The sequence below is a fragment of the Cheilinus undulatus genome, linkage group 7 (assembly GCF_018320785.1).
Source record: "Cheilinus undulatus linkage group 7, ASM1832078v1, whole genome shotgun sequence".
Taxonomy (NCBI): domain Eukaryota; kingdom Metazoa; phylum Chordata; class Actinopteri; order Labriformes; family Labridae; genus Cheilinus; species Cheilinus undulatus.
In genome coordinates, this window is record NC_054871.1 from 12,087,723 (window position 1) to 12,109,684 (window position 21,962).

The 21,962-nt window shown below is 40.8% G+C and overlaps 1 protein-coding gene across 1 annotated transcript in view; it reads left to right on the plus strand.

Annotated features, from left to right (window-relative positions):
• Positions 1-21,962, plus strand: part of syde2 (synapse defective 1, Rho GTPase, homolog 2 (C. elegans)) — an 80,703-nt gene that overhangs the window by 24,748 nt on the left and 33,993 nt on the right. The window contains exon 4 of the mRNA XM_041791369.1: positions 13,245-14,371. Coding sequence (XP_041647303.1) covers positions 13,245-14,371 — 1,127 coding nt within the window. The remainder of the gene's footprint in view (positions 1-13,244; positions 14,372-21,962) is intronic.

Sequence of the window (21,962 nt, forward strand, 5' to 3'; positions counted from 1 at the left end):
AAACATTGTTATCAACATAATTAAGTCATGAAATGGTAATCCAGTGATTTATAATGTCTTGCAATCTGCTGCGTAGTGACATATTTTGAATTTTTATAATAAGCAAATTGTGTCTAATAAAAGAAACTATGTCATCATCTTTTTATTACCCTCCTAAGACCGGGGTTTTGTTTGTAATGCATTTTTAGTTTCTTTCACTTAATGAGTAAGGAGGATCTTATCATTTAAAGCTCAGCCTCGTCTTTGAATAGGATTTCATTTTTACCAAAAATCCTGTCCACTAGCAAACCAAATGCTCTAAAATTAACAAAAAATGACATACAATTTCTGTTCAAAGTTCTTAAACATATTCTTATTTTCACATAAAAAGTACCACAAAATGTCGTCATACATTCTTTAAATATTTTAGTGAAACTTTACCATGAAGTCTAATTTTTTTATTTTGAAATAATCCCCCAAAAATTCCATATCAAATCCTATTTTTCCCCCAATATCTCAAAACTAATTCCCCACAACATGCAGATGCATTGCCCAAAATACTGTGAAATGATGGAAAATTCTCCCATCATCCTTACAAATTTCCATAAAATTCTAGGATTCCCAAACACCCTGCCTCTTAGTTCCAAAATTCAAAGACAAATTTCCCAAAATCCTTGAGAATACCCAAAAATTTCAAAGCAAATTCTCACCTAAACAAGTCAAATAAAATTCCAAAAAAAAGACAAATACATTTCCCGATTATACGGAAAAAAAATGCAGGAAAATGCCTAATCCAAGTCCCCCAATGGTATAAAAAAAATTCCCCAAAAGTCAACGTGTGTTGCATGTTATGTACAAAGGCATGACTGTGTGCTAGTAAAACTCCAGGTACCCCGTCTCCACCAAGCAAGTCCCAGGCTGGTGCTGGGCAAGAGCTGGAGCTGGTTTGCAATTGGTTTAAAGTAAAGACTGACAGAGAACCAATTTGCTTTTTCACAGGCTGGAGCTGACAACAGAGCAACATCATTACATCACTTAAACATGAATGTGCATCTCTGTTTCCCCCCAACACTAGCGCTCAGAGCTTCCTCCACGTGTCTTTGTATGCTATCCGAAACCCAGCCAGAAGACAGCTCGTCTCCTCCTTGTACCACTGCGACTTTGCTTTTGCATCCATGTTTGCTTTGCATTGTTGTCTTGCTATGCAGTTTGAAGCTGTTTTGTTTGTCGGTGGCGCTCCTCTAGGGTATTTGTACATTCCAATCCTGCCCCCAGCCATCTACGTAAGCATACAGCCCCTGACATATGGAACCAGATCAACAAGAAGTTGGTATAAAGCTGGAACTGGTTTGCTGGCCCAGTCAGTTCTTTGGCTGTGGAATAAAAAAGAACAGGTGCTAGATTTGAGAACTCAGCTGGAAATATTCAGGAAAATTCCCCACAAGGAAGTTAGTGGAGTGAGATTTCTATCTTGCAACCAGTACACTACCATAATCTTGCTCGTATTCTTCTCTGCTCTTTGATTTATGCTGTCAATACGTCCAATTACCTGTAATAAGGCAAAGACTGTCTTTGTAATATCAGTTTCTGATGCCTGTCCACCGTCTTGGTGCATCCTTTCTGCATCACATCTTCCCCTACCTGTCTGACAGCAAAAACTTCCCACTATGGTGGATGGAAGAAAAACCAAGAAGATTCCAGAGTCAGGTTGTCTGAAAATGACATTTTCAGGAGTCCAGTAAGGAATCTTTAGCCAAATGAAAACAAGCAGCACAGTCTCTGCATTGACCTCACTATTTTAGTCCCATCTTTTGTGTCTTCTTCATCAGATTCTTGACATTTATAAGCCCATAGAGACTCCACTTTATCTGAAGGGCCAAACATTGGACAAGCCTTTCTTTGATTGAGTCCCAATCAGAGCGTCTGCTGACTTAATGAAGCAGTGCAGATGTAGATGACTCTCTGTCACTATAGCTCTCCTCTGTCCGGCTGGCTGGTTCTTTTTCCTTCACCGGATACACTCCAGACTCCTCGTGTGCTGCCTATTGACTGACTTTTTGTCCATCTGAATGCTCTATTTGTATGGAGAATAATGATTGATGGACTTTGGGGGTGGTGAGCATGCTGCGTTTCCAATCTCTTGTTCCTTTTTAACGCCTGTTTGGGGAATCTGACTTGGCCAGCCTTCAGGACAGGATCAGAGCTATTTCTGGGGGCTGTTTTGGTCACGCTGGCTGCTGCGTTTGAGCGCTGGCTCCGGCTACTAAAGTTACACTAGAGTCTGGGCCTCTGAGTTGAAACACGGAATCTAATCCCTGCCGACGATTGCATGGCCGGGTCTGGAGGAAGTCAACAACTCAGAGGAGCAATGTTGTTGCAGCAGCACTTCAAAACCAGAGAGATTCCTTAGCTTAGTGCTAGATGTGAAGTTCAGGTCACACAGTTTTCTCATGGCTTCTTTTTCTGGTCTGTTTTTCATTTCATCACAGCAGCAGCTGTGGAAAAGTGCCCTGCTCTGTTTTGATGAGTGAAGACTTTTATCTGTGTACACTAATGCATAATCCGTCCTTAACTGGTCATGCATGCATGGGTGGTCACACCGTATCTGAACTTTGGCGTGGAGCGAGTATGATCCTGAGCAGAGACTTGGTGACAGATTTTTCAAGCATGCTTATAACCCTGGAGCATTGTTATTTTGGGCTGCAGCTAACTTTAGATTCTCAAATGAAATGCTAAAAAAATCAAAACCATTTCCATGAGCCTGAGGCAAAATCTTAATGTTGCAGGTTCTATCTGACAAGGTGTCTAAAAACTGATGTATATCAAACTAGACTGCATTTGAACTCACACGTAGCTGGTGCAACCCATAGCAGGGATTGTGTGCAAGTGTAATTAGGACTAAGCTGAGCAGCCATGTACTTCAAGTGTAATGTGTGAAATACCTAAATGTTTATCTTTTAAAGCAAAGCAAAGAATGACTTTAATGTGCAAATGATGACTGGGATGAGTCTAGTGACGTTTTTTTTATTACACTGAGCTCTACTTGGTTTGACTTGGCACAGCGGCCCAGGGGATTTGCTTTTCCACCACCCATATGTGGGCGCGTCTAGAGCTGATGACGCAGCATTTTGAGTCGATGAACAATAGCTATGCTAATTGTTTTCTTCAAGAGTTGGCTTTTGTTTCTGCTGCAAAGTTTCTTCTTCTTTTATTGGTAATCGGGCTGGTATTTCAAAGTTTTGTTCAGCCGTTGCTTCTTGAACAAATTTGTGAAGCGTCCCCTAATGATGAAGAACCACTGTGACATCATCAAGGTGCACTTGGAGGTGGGGCAGAGTGCTTGGGACCTGCTCCAGCGCAGGACCATGCTAGGCGTGGCTCGGCATAGCCCGGCGTGGCCAAACTAGTGTTGGAAAAATAAATCAGCATGAATTGGTTTGGATTGGAGTGGCCAAATATCATAGTTTTCTAAATGTGACCGGTTTCAGCAATCATGTTTATTAGATACCCTTAGCACAAGGGAGAAACATAAGCCTCCTACAGATTACAGTTCCACAACAGCCCCAAAACAAAGTTCCTCCGTCATTATGCCAATGACGTAGTATTGGTGTCCCAATGGCCTTGCTATTGACTTTCGACCAGCCCAGGTCATCAGTGTTACATTGTCATTTATCAACCACTTTTATCCAAAGTGATGTACATTTGGGACTGGTGTTCCTGGGTAAAGGACCCTGCCCAAAGGGCCCACACTGGACACTCATTGTGCCCTGACTGGAATCTAAACCACCAATCTACTTTCACAAAGTCGGCAATGTAAACCACTGAGCTATCCGGGCGCAAGCCAGTGACAGCTGGGACAGGCTCAATCCACCCACGACTCCAAGCGGAATAGTAGAAAATGGATGCTAAGTTTGTGGATTCACATTGCTGCATGGTATGTTGCTTGTGCGAGAGGTATGTCAATACTGCATACTGACACACAAAGTGCTGTTTTGCCGTGCTGGCACCAGTGTTACTTATTGCCAGTGCCTTCCAGTCATTCTGCCCCCATGCAGGATATATCCTGTGTTACACTGGCAGTCTGTAAATACCAAGTGACAGGAAAGCCAGGCCTATAAAGAGATGTTAGGAAGAGACTGTCACATCATAGACTACATTTAGAAAGCTGTAGCCTGTGGTTACAAAAATCAAAGCAGTGCAAAGTGCCTTATGTATGCTCACATACTGGTATGCAAAGTACTTCAACACGTATGAGCAATACTTGCCATGTGCACCAACACATATAATCCTTCTGTGATTTGTGTGCAGATTTGTGTAACAGTTTCTGTAACTCTGAATAAGATGCATCTGCATTGGATGAAAAAAGTAAGTCAGACTCTGTAGAACTAGATGGGAAAATAACCTTATCTCCAGCTTCATTTTATCTACTTTAAGTCTTCACTTCAGCGTAGTGTCCCTAAAGTTTATTTTTGTCTGACTAGTAATCATATTCACAGAAAAGTGGGCTTTGTTTCGGGGCTTGACTACCTGTTAATGATAGGGCTGCTGCTCCTTTTTAATCACAAGCTTGCAAACAGCATCTGCTGTCAAAGAAGATTAAAGTAAATGCCAATATTTAAGGTTTAATAATTTATTTACATCCTCTGTCTTTGTGCCATTCTCAATTTAAAAATTTATATTAAAGCAAGCAGTCAGTTTTCGTTGTTCCATTATAAGGCCATTAAACTAAGACTGTCTCTTCACTTTATTTGTTCTTCTTAAAAAGCTACAGTTTTTATTTAGATACTTCCCCAGCCCTCCTCACATACAGTAGCTACTTTTCCCTTGTTATTTGTACATTAGCAGTGCAGCACAGCCTGTGTGGCTGTCCAGAATTAGCGTCCACTCTGTCGTTTGAGTCACGGCGGAGCAGGAATGCCTGCAGTGGTCGGAGAGCTGGGCCACATGAGGGCTGCTTTGGCAGGGGGCCATGTTGTGCTAGTGAGAAGGCCCTGCATGCTTGGATATATTAGCAGGGGTTTTGTAACCATTGTAATGAAATGGCCGGGGCTCCCGCGGCCCCTGAAAGGCCTTCCAGTTCTGAATGATTTGGAGCCAAAAAGGAGAGGAAGCAGTGCAGAGTTTGGCCCCGGCCGCTGAGCTAAGAAACTACAGGACAAGTATGCCATTCACGGGTTTTATTTACACTTTCCTTGTTTGTCAGGACACCCTCGCTCCTTCTGTTTTTACATTTAACACACACATTTGGCAGACATGCTCATGAAGACAGTGAAGTGAATGAGAGTGGTTTTACAGGGGTAATCAGGGACAGCAGATTATTGTCTCACTCCAAGGCTTATCATAGTATGCTCAGTGTCTGCCTCTTCTTTTTCACCCAGCAGCCTCGGCGCCTATTGTTGTGTCACTGGAGGACGTTTCACATTATCCCACTATTTGCTAGAATGACATTTTGGCTCACGCTCGATGGAGGAGTGTAGAAAAGAATATCAGGCGTGTTTGATAATGATCAGTCCGTCCCTCCTCCCACACCTGTCTGGTGCCGGGGTTGTGAAAAGCCCTCGTCATAAATTCCTGGGCTTTGTTAAGAGGTGTCAGTGACCGGGTGCCCGAGGAGGGCCGCGGGGTCAGAGGGGCTATGTCGGTTTGTTTTCTTTATGCATGCATTTTTACATGCACTCTCTCTTTGTGTCACAGTAATATGGTGAGTGGACATGCCTGTTAAAAGTGTTGGGGGTGGACACAGTTACTCAGCTCAGGTGTCACACGGAGAAATGCAGACCTTTTGCTCTTTGACCCCGGAACATGGCCCTGGAGGGTTTGGTGTCAAACCATCGCCCCTGAACCTCAGCGAGTGAGGTGTCACGTTTCTCTGCTGGCTGCTGCCACAAGGCCAAAGACTACAGAGGACACAGCTGCATGTGTATGGAGCGACAGTCATTAACTTTGGCCGGGCTGCCGACCCAGTTCATGTTTATTAACAAATAGATGGATCAATAGCACTCAAGCTTAAAGGTCTCGCCATGTGAGAGGAGAATGTTGGAGAGTCTAAGATGAGAAAATTTGAGTTGAAGTTGGCTGTCACATTCAGAAAGCTTCACTGTCAAGTATAATTTCATAAATGGGAAGTGTAGTCTTTCTTTTGTCCTACAGCTATATTTGAATTAGTATCACTAGTAGCATGCTTCAGGAGTGTGACTGAAATCTTTAAATCGATAACATTTTTGTAATTGCTGCATATTTAAATAGTTTCAACTACAGTGTTTGATAGGAACCCATGTCAGATTTTCTGATTAAACTTTTAAGCTGCCTGCCTTTAGTTGCCATCATAGCTCCAGTGAACAGTGACTTTTATGCTGCTGTAATGCTCTGCTACCCTGATGTAAACAAGCACAGTGTAGGAATGGTGTGGTTTGAGAATACTGTGATCTTTAAAAATGGAGATAAAGTTGTATGAGGCTGTGCCAGTTCATCCTTGCATATAGGTTCTTTATAGATGGCGTCACACAGCAGTGGAAAACTCCTGATGGGGGGCAAGAAGTTATCTTCACATAGAGAAATGCCACCAGAAAAATATTTTTGGAACTGTTTACAACCTTGCCAGGCTTTCAAAGTGCAAAATTAAAAGCTTTTTTAATTCATAGGCTACTTTAGTGTCCTGAAAGTCATGAAACAGTTATGGAATTTTTCTTTTGATAAAAAAAAACACTCATGGAGAAACTGCAGCAGGTGGAAATTCAAAAAGCCTCCATCTAAAGCCTGGGCAAGTGGTATCACACAAGGCTCGTGTATGGTATTCTTCCACAAAGCAGTCCGGTATGGTTCAGTACAGTTTTGTCATGGTTTAGCACACTAAACTCTTATCTTCCTTCTGTTTCTTTGCTAATGACCTTCCAGCCTTACTAAGAGATCCAATCATTTGCTTAAGCTCAGTAGAGCTGATTGTTTGGCTCTTCACCTCTTCGTTTGGTACCAGTTTGGCTTTTTAAATGTGGATTAAATAACCACAAAGGATGGAGGAAAGGACACTGGCACTTAAATGGGAGCTAGCTACCGTGGCTTAGAACAGGCTTGTTCATGAACGGCACATCATCACCCCTTAAGATTTATTTGGTTGTTAGTCTATCAGTGCAGTGTTTCAATAATAAGCATGTTTGTGACAAAATGATGTTTATTTTTATATGTTAAGGGTGCTCAGCTACCTCAGTACAAGACTAGACTCTCGTCTCCCTTCATCTTGCCACATGACGCTAGACACTAGAAAGTCTACAGGACTGAGCAAATAGGGATATTGATCGTCTCAGCGCCATGTAAATCTGTTAACCTGTGGAGAAAAATCACTTTTTGTTTAGTGTAGGGATCATACTCACCACTTTTTATGATACAAGTAAGTTGGGAATCACTTTTCTAGGTTATAATTTATTTGAGTTTTAATATAACTCCATTTATTTAGATTTAGATTTTTTTTTGTTAGTAGTAGTATTGATATTCAGGAGACATACATTTCAAACAGCTTCAACCTATTTGACCATGATAAATAAAGGAAACATGGCTTTAGTGTAATATAAACTGATAAAGTTTAAATAAAAGTTGATAGATGGTAATATTGTCCTCACAGGTGGTGTTATCCACTGCTAATATGTATTTTGAAAGTTTTAGGCATTTAACAGTCTTTAAACTGATACTGATTGTGTTGTGTTTACATCTTTACTTCATTCTCATGTCTGTAATTTAATGAAATAGAAATATGATTATATAAGATCTCTAAAAGGAGTTTGGATGTGAATCGTGTTCAAAGCATGTCACTCCTGAAAACCTTGTTTCAGGCCTGACCAGGGCTCTCTCTGTGTACCCGACCCCTCCCCAGATGTTGTTTGGGTAGTTTGCGCCTCTGCTGCCCTCCACCCATGTTCTCCCTCTCACAGCGCCTCTGTGTCTATTATTGGCAGGAAGCCGTGACAGGGAAGGCTACTCAGCCAGCGGGAAAAGGGGGCTAAACATGGTTTGGTGAGGAATGTGAGAGAACAGCCGTGTTCATTTGTACATTCACCAGCCGGCTTGCCAGCCTTCCAGTCGACCAGCCAGACCTCTGAGTGCCTGGACAAGGGGCGCCTTTGTCCCCCATCTGCCGGCTACACCCTGCCCTGCTCCTGCCCCCCATCTTACCCTTCTCTCCATCCTGTTGCGCCTCCTCTGCCTCCCTCTTTTCACTGGCAGGCTCTTGCCCCAGAATAGCACAGCAGGTCCCCTCTGAAAATAGAGCTGGTGATGTTGGCAGGGTCAGGGTCTCTCTCTCTCTCTCTTCTCTCTACTCTGTATCTCTCTGTTTTTCTCTCTCTTTTACAGAATCGGCCTTTTGTTTTTGGAGATTTATTCAGTGAAAATAATTAGCTAATGAAACAGGAGACGCATCTGTCAAAAATAAACTTTACACCATGAATGTATTAAAGCCTGAATAGCTCATCCGCTTTTAGACTTGGTTTCTTGTTTACTGTCTAGACCAGGTCTAAATGTGTCCTCAGAGGGCCCACAGAGAGAAAAATCATACTGGCTAAATCTATCGGGATCCACAAGGAAGGATTTTCCCTCTGAAGTGCAGGAAGACGAGGATAACTACAGAGGAACTCTTGTTAAAAGAAGCCGAATGTAACCAAAAGATATTTTTCTGTTTTGGACAGGATCCTGCTTCTAGTTTGGCAAAAAGGATGATTCCCATAATTTAACATATCCCACACAAACCCTGCCTGGTTCTGCACCAACTCCAGCCTCCTTTCACTGCAAGAAAAGCAAAATTACTCAAAAGAGGTAGAATTGACGTTGCTGTTTGAGTCATTTTTGTATGCACGGCACTAGAAGTACTGATGCCAACTATAAGAACTGAATGAAACCAGTAACCAATATTTGGAACTGTATTTAAAGAAAAATGAGCCACCAGCTTCAGTTGTTTACAAGTTAGATTTACATTTAATGTGACATAAACAGGCCATTTAAAAACTACGGCTGCAAACAAAGGCTTTGAATTGGTGGTGTGTGATGATTCTCCAATCTAAAAACCCTTTCCTCAAAAGGTAGAAATAAATCCTATTGGTTTATGTGCCATTATTGGTAAAGATGAATGAGGAGAAACCAAACATTTGGCAGAGGGAGGCAGAAGAAAAAGCTCTTGATAGAAAAGCTTTAGTGAATAGAAAAACAATTTTACAGGCGCTTAAGACTGTGGTTTTTGATGATAACATGCGTATGTCTAAATGCACAGTATTCAAAAAACTGTAATGGCAGAAAGTAAAGAAAAAAATGTAGCTCTAGCTCTAAGGAATGGCACCAAGACCAAAAACTGATGATAAAACAGAAAGTGATGCAGTACACTCATAGTTCCAGAAGGATTCTGTATCAATTGTCCATCACTTGTGTGATGTTTGGCCTAGCATTGTAGGCTGAATTAGGTCAGGCTATGCAGAGTGGAAACATAGTGAGACTTTGATATTGAATTGTTAATTTCTAGCAAATCTTTCAGTTATAGGCTTTTTGAAGAACTGATTCAGATTCAAGCCATGGAAATGCTTTAGGTTGGGATAGATTAGAGTTACAGCCACAGCCTTCATCATCCTGTTGTTTAAACAATGGTGGTCACTTCTGAGTAATACCCAAGACACAAAAATTTCACATTGTAGTTTTCTCTTACAGGGGTTCTCAAACTGGGGTCCGCGAGCCAAAGCTTGCGGGGTCCGTGAAATAATTTAAAATGAATTATTTAAGTAATGCCATGTCATTTAAAAGCAAATAAACACATAAAGGGACAACAGCATCATAAAACAATCATACTAAACCAATGACTCCCACATCAGTCAGCTTTGGGCCAATAAAAACTCAGATATGATTGTGACATATCAAGTAAATCTATCCCTCATCACACATCAGTCCCTTTGCTCAGGATACGTTTGGTGTGCAGGTCCCGCTAAAAACAATGGTTAAATACTTGAATGTGTCCACTTCATCAAGTGATGCTAGGCCAAAACCAGCTAAACTGAGAAAATATGATGACTGCTATCTTGAGTTTGGTTTGATTGAGAACAGCAGAAGACCAAAATGTGTTGTGAGTCTTTATGTGAAGCCATGAAGCCCACCAAGCTAAAGCATCAACTGATAACAAAAGCATGAAAAGTTTAAGGACAACAAAAGGTTTTTTTCCAGCAAAAGGGTGAGGAATATATCAACCAGAAAACACAGATGGTGAACCTGACCACAACCTCGGAAAAAGCACAGAGGGCTTCTTATTTGGCTGCTCAAAGGATCATAAGAAGTAAGAAGCCACACTCAATTGGACAAGAGCTTGATTGAGGTTGAAGAGCTTAAAACACAGCATCTAGAAGTACAAATGGCAGTTAACATGTAAAACATTTAATCGGCGTGAGGGTTATGTGGGGGTCCTTGGAAAATTTTCTGGCCCGTAAGGGGTCCCTAGCCCTGAAAAGTTTGAGAACCCCTGTTCTAGTAGGCATGAACTGCCTACAGTCCAATGGATATCTTTCAACTTAAATAATGACAGAGTAACTGTAGCTCAGCCCTGAAGCAGTCGTGTCTTCAGATGGATATTTCCTCACTTTCGGACAAATGTTTTTCCTGGAGCTGCTGCTAAAGACATTCCTCTAAAATGTCCCTGCTGTTTGATTCAATGAAACCCACTCAGAGCAAAAAGGGCCTCTTGGAAACTTTTAGGGAGGGACTGAATTTTTGATAAGTACGCCACATCAGCACCTTTTTCCTTAAAACTCCTTATTATCTAAATGGCTGTCTAGCTTTACTTATATACTGTGTTGGTGAATTATATAGTGTCCAGGTGTTTGTGAAGTGGTGCCTGCTGAATGTATCTCTGCTGCTGGATTACTGGGTTTCATGTAAACCTAATCACTTGATGATGTACCATGAAGGTGTTTCCAAGGGACGGTAAATTATGGCTCCTGCACTCTTTGCCTTAGGCTCTTCTCTTCACTTTCCAGTTTGCTTTTACTGGACTTCTAAAAGATACTTCTGGTAATAGGAGTAAGGTTGTCAGGACATGTTATGCTCTGATACTTTTTAATGCCGCTTGTCTTAAAAAGATGCAGTCTCTGTCATTTTAACGATGTATAATAAAGGTGTGAATCTTTCAGTATCCCATGATATGATGGGATCGGATTCCATACAATTCTGATTTTGATTCTAATTCCGAATCTGGGGGCCACAATTCAGTTCAGGATCCGTTTTGATTCAAACCCATTCCTGATTCACAACACATTCGCTATTTTGCTGTGTGCTCCAGTCTGCTGTGCACTAAGGAACTGCAAATTGTTATTTGACTTTGAAAAGCTTTAAAAGCATTTAAGATAATGCAGCTTTTAGCCTTTATTTGTAGTATTTAATATGCTAAAACCAACAATGAAAATACACAAAAGAAAATCTTAAACAAAGCTAACTTTGTGCTAAAACTGCAAAATAATTCAGTATGAAAAAATTGCAGACTTAAGCCAGATAATTAACCCATTAAAGGCTTAAAAATTCAAACTATAGCCAGAAAATTCTCATTTTTTTGGAACTGAAATTTTATTTATTTCACTGTCTACTTAAAATCCAAAAACCCTAAATTTCCATAAAATTTAACATATATATTTTTTGTGTCTCATTTGATACATTAGGTGTTTTTCATAACTGATAATCCACTTGAGGGCATTTTTATCATTTATCTAATTGTATTCAGAAGTTTTTTTAGTAATTTATTGATTAGATAGAGGTATCATAAAACTATCTATCAAATATGATACAACTGGCTTTAAGGGGTTGATATTTATCAGACACTTGCCAGTGGAAAAATGTACCCCTTGTGGTGGCTTCTGATGTGAGCTCATGCTTTTGATTGTTTCTAAAGTACCCTGCTTTCATTTTTCCTCTAACCAGTGTAGACTGCACGATTTTCTGCTGATTCAGATGCAGATTTTGGGTAATCTTTAGATGACAGTGTCTGAAATCACCTGAATAACAGCAGGAATGCCTTTCTGATGTGATCATTATAAGGGAAATAAACAAAGCTTATGCACAGACCCCAAGCTGACATGTAATATTTGTCATTATTTAGCTGCTGGTTGTGTTTCCTGGCAATGCTGTATATGTGTGTGAGATAAAGAGATGGTAAGAGGGGTTTTGTTGCTGTTTGCAGCTAGTTGAAGCATGAAAGCAAGACATTAGATCTGACTTCAACCTCCACGTGTGAGACATTTCTAAGGAAACTCCACTGACATTTTTTACAGTCCATCCCAACTTTGATTGCACACAGGTTGTGCACGACCATCACACTCTACAATATGAGCACATAAATCATGTGCAGTGGTCCTTGTAAATGATTCATTTGCACAGTGTGAGCTGGCATTCTACAATGACTGTTACAGAGTTGGCTTGAAATTGCATAGTGCACGCCTGTCTTTAGCATATTCAGTAACTTAGATTATGCTTCCTCTTACCTGGGGACTGTAGAAATCACAGCACCTCCTGCAACAGCTGTGTACCAGGGAAGTGATTGCAAAATGGGGAAAAAAAATCCTGGTTTACTGTGTTAAAACTAGCATCTGTTGGAAATGTGTTAAGGATGTAATGTTAGAAATATTGTTTTTGCATATTTTTAATTGATTCAGAATCAGAATAATTAACATTTGGGATTCTAATGTGAATAGATTTTTTTCCTCACCTCTATTAAATAGCATCATGAAGTACCAAAGCTTTAAAAACTGCATCTATTTCATTAGAAAGATGCATGAGGAAAGAGTAAGTTGGTCGAAAATGCAAGCAAACTCCTGCACACAGTCTAAATTGCACAAAACACTGGCACTGTTATCTGTTATGGAAATAGTGCCAGTGTTTTTGTGCAATGTGGACTGTGCATAGGGGTTTGCATCCAATATTATCTAATTAAAAACAAGGATTGACCAAATACATATATTTTTATCATTGCCTTGTAAATCCCTATTTGTTGTGGTCCTATTAAAACACAGATTAATATCATTTGATTTTAACTTGAATCATGTTCCAGTTTAAAATCTGGTATTGTGATGACCTAGAATGGGAGTAAGGATTTAAGAGCATTTGGTTGATGTGAAAAAGAAATGTGGTTTATCAACAATTTTGCCAGAGACTTTGACAGTGTAAATGTGTGCGTTTTTCTCTGTCAAAAAGAAGCCATATTCAAATTGCATCAGGCTGCCATTTAATCATGCCTCTCCTTCTCCCCTTTTTATTTGCAGATGTTCCTGACCTGCCCAATGCTGTCAGCTCCCCTCCTTCAAGCCCAAACCCGGCCAAGAAAAGCAGCTCCCTCAACTGGTCCTTCCCTGACAAGATTAAGTCCCCACGTACTGTCAGGAAGATCTCCATGAAGATGAAAAAGCTGCCAGAGCTCAGCCGAAAACTCAGCGTTAAAGGGACTCCAAGTAGCTCCAACAACAACGGAGGAAATCAGTTAGAGCCCAGAGCTCATTCCCCAAAACACAACGGGGGTGGGTCGGACACTGCCCCCCATCCCTCAGGACCTCCGAGATTAGCTGCCTCTGGGGGAGGGCAGGCCAGCCGTAATGTTATCTCACGCTACCACTTGGACAGCAGCGTGTCCATGCAGCACAGCTTCAGCAAGAAGAAAAATAACGGCAGCTCAAAGTCGGCCAGCAAAGGTGGCTACCTCAGCGATGGGGACTCACCTGAGCTGGTGGCCAAATCTGGGAAGCACGGCTCTTCGGAGGGGAAGGGAGGGAAGGGAAAGGAGATGGAGGGAGGAGGCTCCAAACTAAACGGTACAGAGCTGGACATTGATGCTTTCCGTCATTACAGCTTCACAGAGCAGCCAAAGTGCAGCCAGTACATCTCTGGACTGATGAGCCTGCACTTTTACGGTGCGGAGGACCTCAAGCCTCCACGAATTGACTCTCGAGACGTCTACTGCGCCATCCAAGTGGACTCAGTAAACAAAGCACGGACAGCACTCCTCACATGTCGGACTACCTTCTTAGATATGGACCACACCTTTAACATCGAGTTGGAAAATGCCCAGCATCTCAAGCTAGTGGTGTTCAGCTGGGAGCCAACGCCGAGGCGAAATCGTGTCTGCTGCCACGGCACAGTGGTTCTACCGGCACTCTTTCGGGTGACGCGGTGCCACCAGCTTGCAGTGAAGCTGGAGCCACGAGGGCTGATCTATGTCAAGCTGAGCCTGATGGAGCAGTGGCAGAACTCACTGGATGGTGGGCCTGATGGAGACAGAGAGCCACAGGTGTTTGGTGTGGAGGCGTGGAAGGTGGTGGAGAGGGAGAACACAGGACTGATGGTGCCGCTGCTTATAAGCAAGTGCATCAACGAGATTGAGAAAAGAGGCTGCCAGGTGAGTCTGTGTTTCATTTCCCTTTGAGAATCTAAGAGTCCACTTGCCCTGCTGTCAGAGAGTAAAAGTGCACATCCTTGCCAGTAACAGTCTACATATGTATACAAACTCTTTATTAACAAGCATTGGGATGATGTACTGCTGATAGCTGGAATAACCTAACTTAAGATTGGACTCATATAATTGAGTGTCTGCCTCCAGAGGCATGTTGGTGTATCCGTGACGGCAGCAGCGTCATCTATAGCCTGCACATACATGTGGAACCCACCGTGTCTGTATGCACAGTGCTCTGTTCTATGACTACTGATGGTGATACTAAACAGACATAGTTGTAGAAACAGTAAAACTCACAGTTTTGGCTTGTATCGAACAACACGGAAGTAGCAGCACGCTATGCTTCAGGTCACATGACTAACATGGCATGGTGTGACTATTTCACATCTGCATATTCAACTTTGAATTCTGCTCATAAATACCTTGAATCATGCTCAAAATTTCTAGTTAATCAATACAGAATGATGTTTAGTCCATACATTTTGTATCATTTCTTATTCTAGGATGATCAAACAAGTTTGCCTTTGGGCTTTGCTAGCAGAGGTTGGATGGAGCTATGATGATGTCTACCAGGATATGTCCATGTTTTTTAATAAATTCATTGCCTGTGATGCAAGTTTTTTCACCTTTGGCTCTAATAGGGCTTCTCTATTTTATTTTCATAAATGATAAAAACAAAACTATTAAGGGGTGCGCAGATGGTCAAGTTGTTTGAGGTGGCTTGGGTTCGAATCCGGCCTGTGGCTCTCTACCGCATGTCTCTCCCCACTCACTTCCCTGTTTCCGTGTCTGTCCGCTGTCCTCCACTATCTAGTAAAGGCAAGAAAAGGCCCCAAAATAAATCTTTGGGGAAAAAAAAATATATATATATATATATATATATATATATATTTTTTTTTTTTTTTTTTTTTTTTTTTCTTTTTTTCTTTTTAAATGCTGGGTACAATTTCTTATCTCAAGGGTTTTTTTTTTTCAAAATGTGTCAGATTTTTCTGACTCAGTCTGAAGCTCACACATATTCAGATTTCAGTTAAATATACAAAGCAAAAGAAAAAAACATGGTCGTGATCAGCTGACAACCAGCATATCCTAATTAACATCTCCCAGCTCCCACAGCCAATCACACCTCTTTTTCTGAACACAGCTGTGTATTTAAATATGAAATACTTCTCATTAATCTTTGCCTGCATTAATGTTGATACACCATGCTGATGCTGCTGACAAAGCTTAACCTCCTCCACCCCAGCCTCCTCCTCTATAGCATAAAACGTATTGCATCCTCGGATTCAGATTCATGCTTCTATTAATTAATTGCCTTTGAATGTATTGTATTCAGTACGCATTGTCATAAATGTATCTATCCATAAGGGGGCGTCTAATCATGCACTCCATGTAAAGTCAAAGCATGCTGCTTGACTAACCCAAAGAGCATGTCCATTTTGCCATGAAATGGTAAAATGTATGATGAGACTGTTCTTGAATGATCTTTTAAAAAAGGGTTGGTTTGTCAGTTTTGCAAATACACAGTTTCCAACTCTCCTAATAATAATTTTAGGTGTATGATCTATGTGTGTTTGAAGACGTACATACACAGTACATGTGGATAAAAGCCATTCAAATCCTATTATGTATATTGGAAACAGATGGGGATTCATTTGAAAAGAAGGCTCTAGGATACAATTACATAATGCATTTCTGTACGAAAGTGAAAGAATAGGGAGAGAAAATAATCCCACATTCACAGCATCCTTTTAGCTCAACATGCCGTGAGACGAGCGCTCGCCCTGCAGCCAGTCAGAGTAATGGATGAGTGGCATGAGCAGAATGGATAGAAGAGATGTACCGCTCTGCTGCTGCCTTCCTCCGGCAACAGGCTCTTTTATTTCAGAGAGGAGAAAGACTCCTGAGTTAAGAGGCTGATGCGGCAGTGACGAAGGTGGAGTAGAGTGTTCCCCGAGATTGTGTTTTCAGCTCTTGTTTGACCCCCCACACACACACACACCCCCACACACACTCACACACACACATACGTTTTAAGTGCTCTTTGAAGCCTAGAAAGAGGAGAGAGAGAGAGGCGGCCGAGTTTCTCCTAATTAGAGCTGAGACAGAGGCAGTAAAAGTGTCTGGACACTGTTCCTGACTGATCACTGTAGGGGGGCATGCCAGGGGCAGCGGGTGCCTGGGGGCTAACAGGCAAACATTAGGCCTCTCCAAAGAGCCTGTCTGTCAAAATAGACCCCGCCTTCAGCCTCTTGTGCAGCGTGCAGCTTTTCAAACAGTAGTAACAGAAAACCTGATAGAAATATGGTAAATATCAAAGATACCTACTATGGATTGCTCAGTTGTTTGGTTATCATTAGGAATGCACAATATTACCAAGCAGGATTTTGGTACTTGGATATATGAAAATTTCTGTAGATGTTTACACCTAATGTGCTGTCAATAGACATCAACAGATTGTTAAAATAGATTTGTGGAGTTTTAAGCGAAACCAGCAGACATACCTCAGTTTAATTTTTTTCCGATCCTCTTTACTCAAACTATAAAGTTTGTTCTCTAAGGACTGGAGTTTTTGGTCTTAACTAAAGCTAGTTCAATTTTTCTCACTTAAGAAGAATGCTTTTTTTTGTGCCTTTTCTAGCACTTTTCCGTGACTTTGTCATCCCGCAAACCTGTTGTTTGGTTTGGAGACTTAATTTCAATTCATTTATTTGATTTATTTGAATTTATTCAACCAAAAAAACTTCATTGGGATTAAAAAATTCATTTACAAGAGTGTCCTGGCCAAGACAGGCAGCAGTACATTCAACAAAAACATATTTAAAAAAAAAACAGAGCATACCAAATCCTGACTCAAAAGTGAAATATAAATTCAATAACAGGGTAACAATTATACCTAAAGACATACAGAGCTCACTGCCCATCTAAATAAATAACTCTATTTTTTGAACATCTGTATTTAAAAAAATAGTCTCGAATATGTTTTTGGCCCATTGCCCTGTTCCTTTTTTCTTCTCTGTTATTCACTAGTAAACAGGAGGATGACAAGGCAACAGGAGTGTCGATCGGGAAGACTTCCTTGATTTTTTTTTTCCACCTTTTTCACTCAGCAAAACTTATCTCTCTTGACATGGTGTAGATAGTTTTGCATGTACAATATCTATATCCATGTTTGAATCGTTGTGCTCTGATTTGTTTCAACAGGGAGGCAAAACTATTCAGCTGAAAGCCATCAAAAACTCATCAATACAGAGCACCACACTTTCTTTCTGCTCCTTTCTGCTTTCAAAATAAAAGCACTAGATGTCATGCTGCTCACAAGGGGAGTCCGAAATTTACAGGGCAGAAAAATAGATTTTAATGGATGTGCTGTGGACAGCAAACATATGATTCTGTGCAACAAGATGCAATGTCTGCCATTCCCAAGGATTGGGTGTCACTGTGACTGCAGGAAGACGCTGCAATGGCTTAACCAAAGCATGCTTAAAGGGACAAGAGAGCATCAGAATTATTGTGATTACAGAAATTAATTCCCTTAATTTGGACCTTGTATCCATATGGATAATTCATTGTAAAGTTAAACATTGTTCATCTCGTTTTATGTCTGTTTCAGAAAGAAAGACATGGCGACAGGAGAGACCTGGTGCTTTTTCTGATTGAACTTGTTGATGCATCAGCATCATCTGCTTGAATGAGTTTCAGCATAGCAGCTATGGGTAAAATCCAATATCCTGCATTCCCAGTGCTCGTTATTTTTCTAAACAATTATCCAACAATCACGGTTGATGGTGCATAAAACCATGGAGCCAAAGTGCCGATAGCATTGTTGTTGTGTTGAAGTGCCCCATTTGCTGATGCTGGTATCCTGAAGGTCGCTGGTTATGGCTTGTGGCTCCTTTCCAGGGTGTCCCCCCCCGGTTTCTGGCTCTGTCTGCTGTCCTATCCCACCAATAGAGGCATGAAAGCCTAAAAAGCATTGAAAGGGGAAAATTAGTGATGATTTATTAAAATTGGTTGGGATTTTAGTCTAAAAAGAAATGTACACACTAAAAAATCATTTGGCTTCACCAAATATAACTTAGGTGTTAAGTTCTCATTGTCCAGCTAAGAGCTCAACTAAAAAGTCTTATACAATACTTATTATACAAACCATTTTTAGTCATTTAGACATCTTTAAAAGTGGACGAAAATATTCAACACTTTCCCCAGAGTCCAATATGACGTCTCCAAATAACCCAATTTCATCTTAATGAAGGTCTGAAACAGAAAACTATGACTTTAACTGTGATTTAATCTGGAGACATGCAGCAAATTCGTAAATTTTAGTTCTGGAAAGAGGGAACATTTGGGAACATTCAAGCTGCTTTAAAAAAATAGTGAGAGTACATAGAGTTGCCTGTTGAATCTTTAATGTTTAGCCTTAACTTCCCTTTTGGAGAAGCTTCCTAAAAACTACATTGCATTAATTTAGAAAAGAGCCTTTCTAATTTTAAATTAAAAGGAAGGAAGTTCAGCGGAGAGGATAAGCCTTTATAAACTATCTCCCCAGATGTTCAGCTGCTGGTGTATTCTACCTCCTGAAGCTGTCTAGACTGAGTTCACCTTTCACAGGACAGCTAGAGCTCTCACTTTACCAATAACTCTCCATCTGTTAGCTCAGACTTCATCTGTTTATGTAATTTATCCTGCTTTTCTCGCTTTATTATGATTCCTATCTGTTTCTGTCTCTCCTGTGTCTGCCTCAGTTCCTCCTTCTGTCTTTGTGTTTATAACACATTTCCTGTCCCTCTCTCCTTTTTTTCTGCCGTCTTTCATAACAGAGCTTTGGAGTATAAACTTTGCACAGGGTATTGGTCTGAGATCAAGTGTAAGGGCTCCTCCTGGTTCCAGGGAGACCAGGTATAGAACAGGTTTGACACCAGATCCCAGAGGAATTTGCTGGTTGTGTCACTAAAGCATGCAGGGCCAGATGTGAGGCGGTGTTCCTTACAAATGATTATGTGTATGTTTGATGGAGACTTTCTTTCAGAGACTCGTAGAAATGAGTGTCCTGGGGGCTTCTCCAAGCTTTTAAGATGCAGCAGGATTGTGGGTGTTTTTGAAAAGACTGCACACAATGTCTGTGTCAAAGACTGGAGTTATGTATGCGAGCACTCCGTACCCATTAACAAGAGATGTTTCTTAAAAGGATCCCAGGCGTCCCAGTAACCTACATATTATTGAACACAGCAGTAAAGATGCAGAAAATTGTTGTGACATGTTATGGATCTTTCTGACAAAACAGACTTTTCACATTGTGTGGTTAAGTTTTGAAAGACATCAGCCCTTTTTCAGACTTAAAATGTGTCACATTTCAAGCTTTATTTGTGGTTTTGGCCTTTCAAACCTAGGTTTCTCTTATGTAAACACTTCTTAAGGGCTCTTTTCAAGCAGTTAACACAGAGCTTTAGTAATGTTTGCAGTCCATGTCAGAAACCGCACACAAAAAGAAACAAAGAGACGCATATAGAAGTGACAGAAAACATGTAAGATGGAGATTTCTTCACGGGCTGCATCATCATCATCAAATGAATAATTTTGCAGTCTTAATGTCCTGAAGCTTGAGGCGAACCCTGACTCTGTTCCTCAACAGTACCTTCTTAATAACATGACTCATTAATTTGATCATCTCTTAGGTAGTTTATAATAGATAAGCTGTTCTATTTATAGTGTGGTTTAACAGCGTTAAAACATCATTAAAAACGACTTTGCTCTGTGACTTTTCTTTTGTCCTCAACCCTGTTTTCACCGTCTATTAAATCAAATTAATATCCATTGTGGGCATTCAGACACCAAGTAGTAATCCTTAATGCTTCATGTGGATTCACCTCAGTATGCACAGAAAATGGTTTGATATCAGACTGCATATTGAGCCAGTCTAGGATGCTTCATACTAATTTGTTTGGCAATGTAGACGTCATGCATACTGGAACGCATTAAAGACTGACACATTCAAATGATGGTCTGCCTGTAAACAAAAAGCATGGCTTTATGTCCATCCAGCCTCTCTTGGAGTGATGTGAACTGCAGCTCCTGTTAGAGATCTGGATCATTTGGCTCAGTCATAATGGTTGGCCTTTTGGCTCCCAAGCAGTTCTTAATTTGGCACCATTTTTGCTTATGTTTTGTCTATTTAACAGTAACAAAAATGGAGTAACAGAAACCAGTTCTTAAACAGGAGATGGATCCTGTCCTTCACATTAAAACAGGTGTTTAAAGTAACTAATTACATACACTCAAATTACGGTAATTGAGTTGTTCTTTTTTGGGGGGTACTGGGACCTTTTTTTGAGTATATTTTTAAATGAGTTATTTAACTTTAACGCAAGTTAGTTTTGAATAGAGTGACTGTACTTTTCCACCTCTGTTGACTACACAACTGCACATAAAGAGAGAACAATTCCACATCACATCCCAAAACAGCAGAATCTGGGGTGTTGATATCTCAGGGTTAAGTCCTAAAGTGTAATTTTATGTTGAGTAAAATTATCTTCAGTGTTGGAGTTATGATCCACCAGTGTTAGTTCAACTCTGTGGAGAGTCAGTATATCTCAGCTCCCCCCATGGCCTTTTCAAATCTGAGGGGGTGGGGCAGAGTTTTCCCATCATCCTTGGCCAGACAGTTTTAGATGTTTTCAGGTGTATTTATGTGTTAAGATATATTTAGATGTTGTGTGTTGTACAGTGATCACTGCTGGGATTCCTTTGACCATGTGTGTCTGATGGATTAGTGTTGTTTCCGATCTTAGACCCTTCTGCATCATGAATGAAGTTATCCACCAAATTACCAACTTCCCTCTTGTGGCAAGGAGTGGTTTATAGCAGTGGTTCCCAACCTTTTTCCTTTGAGCCCCCCCCCCCCATACTTGCATTTAAAAAAGACTGAGGCTCCCTAAGGACAGACTTGCAAAAAGGAGTGATACACTGTGATTAAAAAATCAGCATCAATATGAATTATTTAAGTGTGTAAATCTAAATGAAATAGCCCTAAATAAACATGTTCTTACCCCAAGACCTTGTTATGAACCATTCATAAGTGTTTTATCATGAATTTGGTCAGTATGTGCAAATCTTGTTTGGACTGCCTCAGAGCAGAGAGTCTTGCGCCCCCCCTGAAATCTCTGGCGCCTCCCTAAGGGGGTCCTGGACCCCAGGTTGGGAACCAAGGGTTTATAGGAAGGGGTGTGAGAAAAATGTTGAGCTGAGGTTACACTGGTTAATGTAAAGAAGAGTCCGTTTTTACTTCCAAAAAGATTAAATAATTTAGCTTGATTAGTGTTAAGATACCAACTCCCTAAAAGAGTCAAATCAGCACTCTTTTGCATAGACCCTTAAGGACACTGTAAAAATGTCAGTATTAACTCGCACAGTGCTAATTTGACTGCACAGATTTAGCCGTGCACCTATATGAGGGAAATGATGCAAAGGCTGTTAACAGCATAAATGGCAGGTAATGAGAATTCTCATTGCAGTGTCACTGAAGACCAAATGCGTTCAA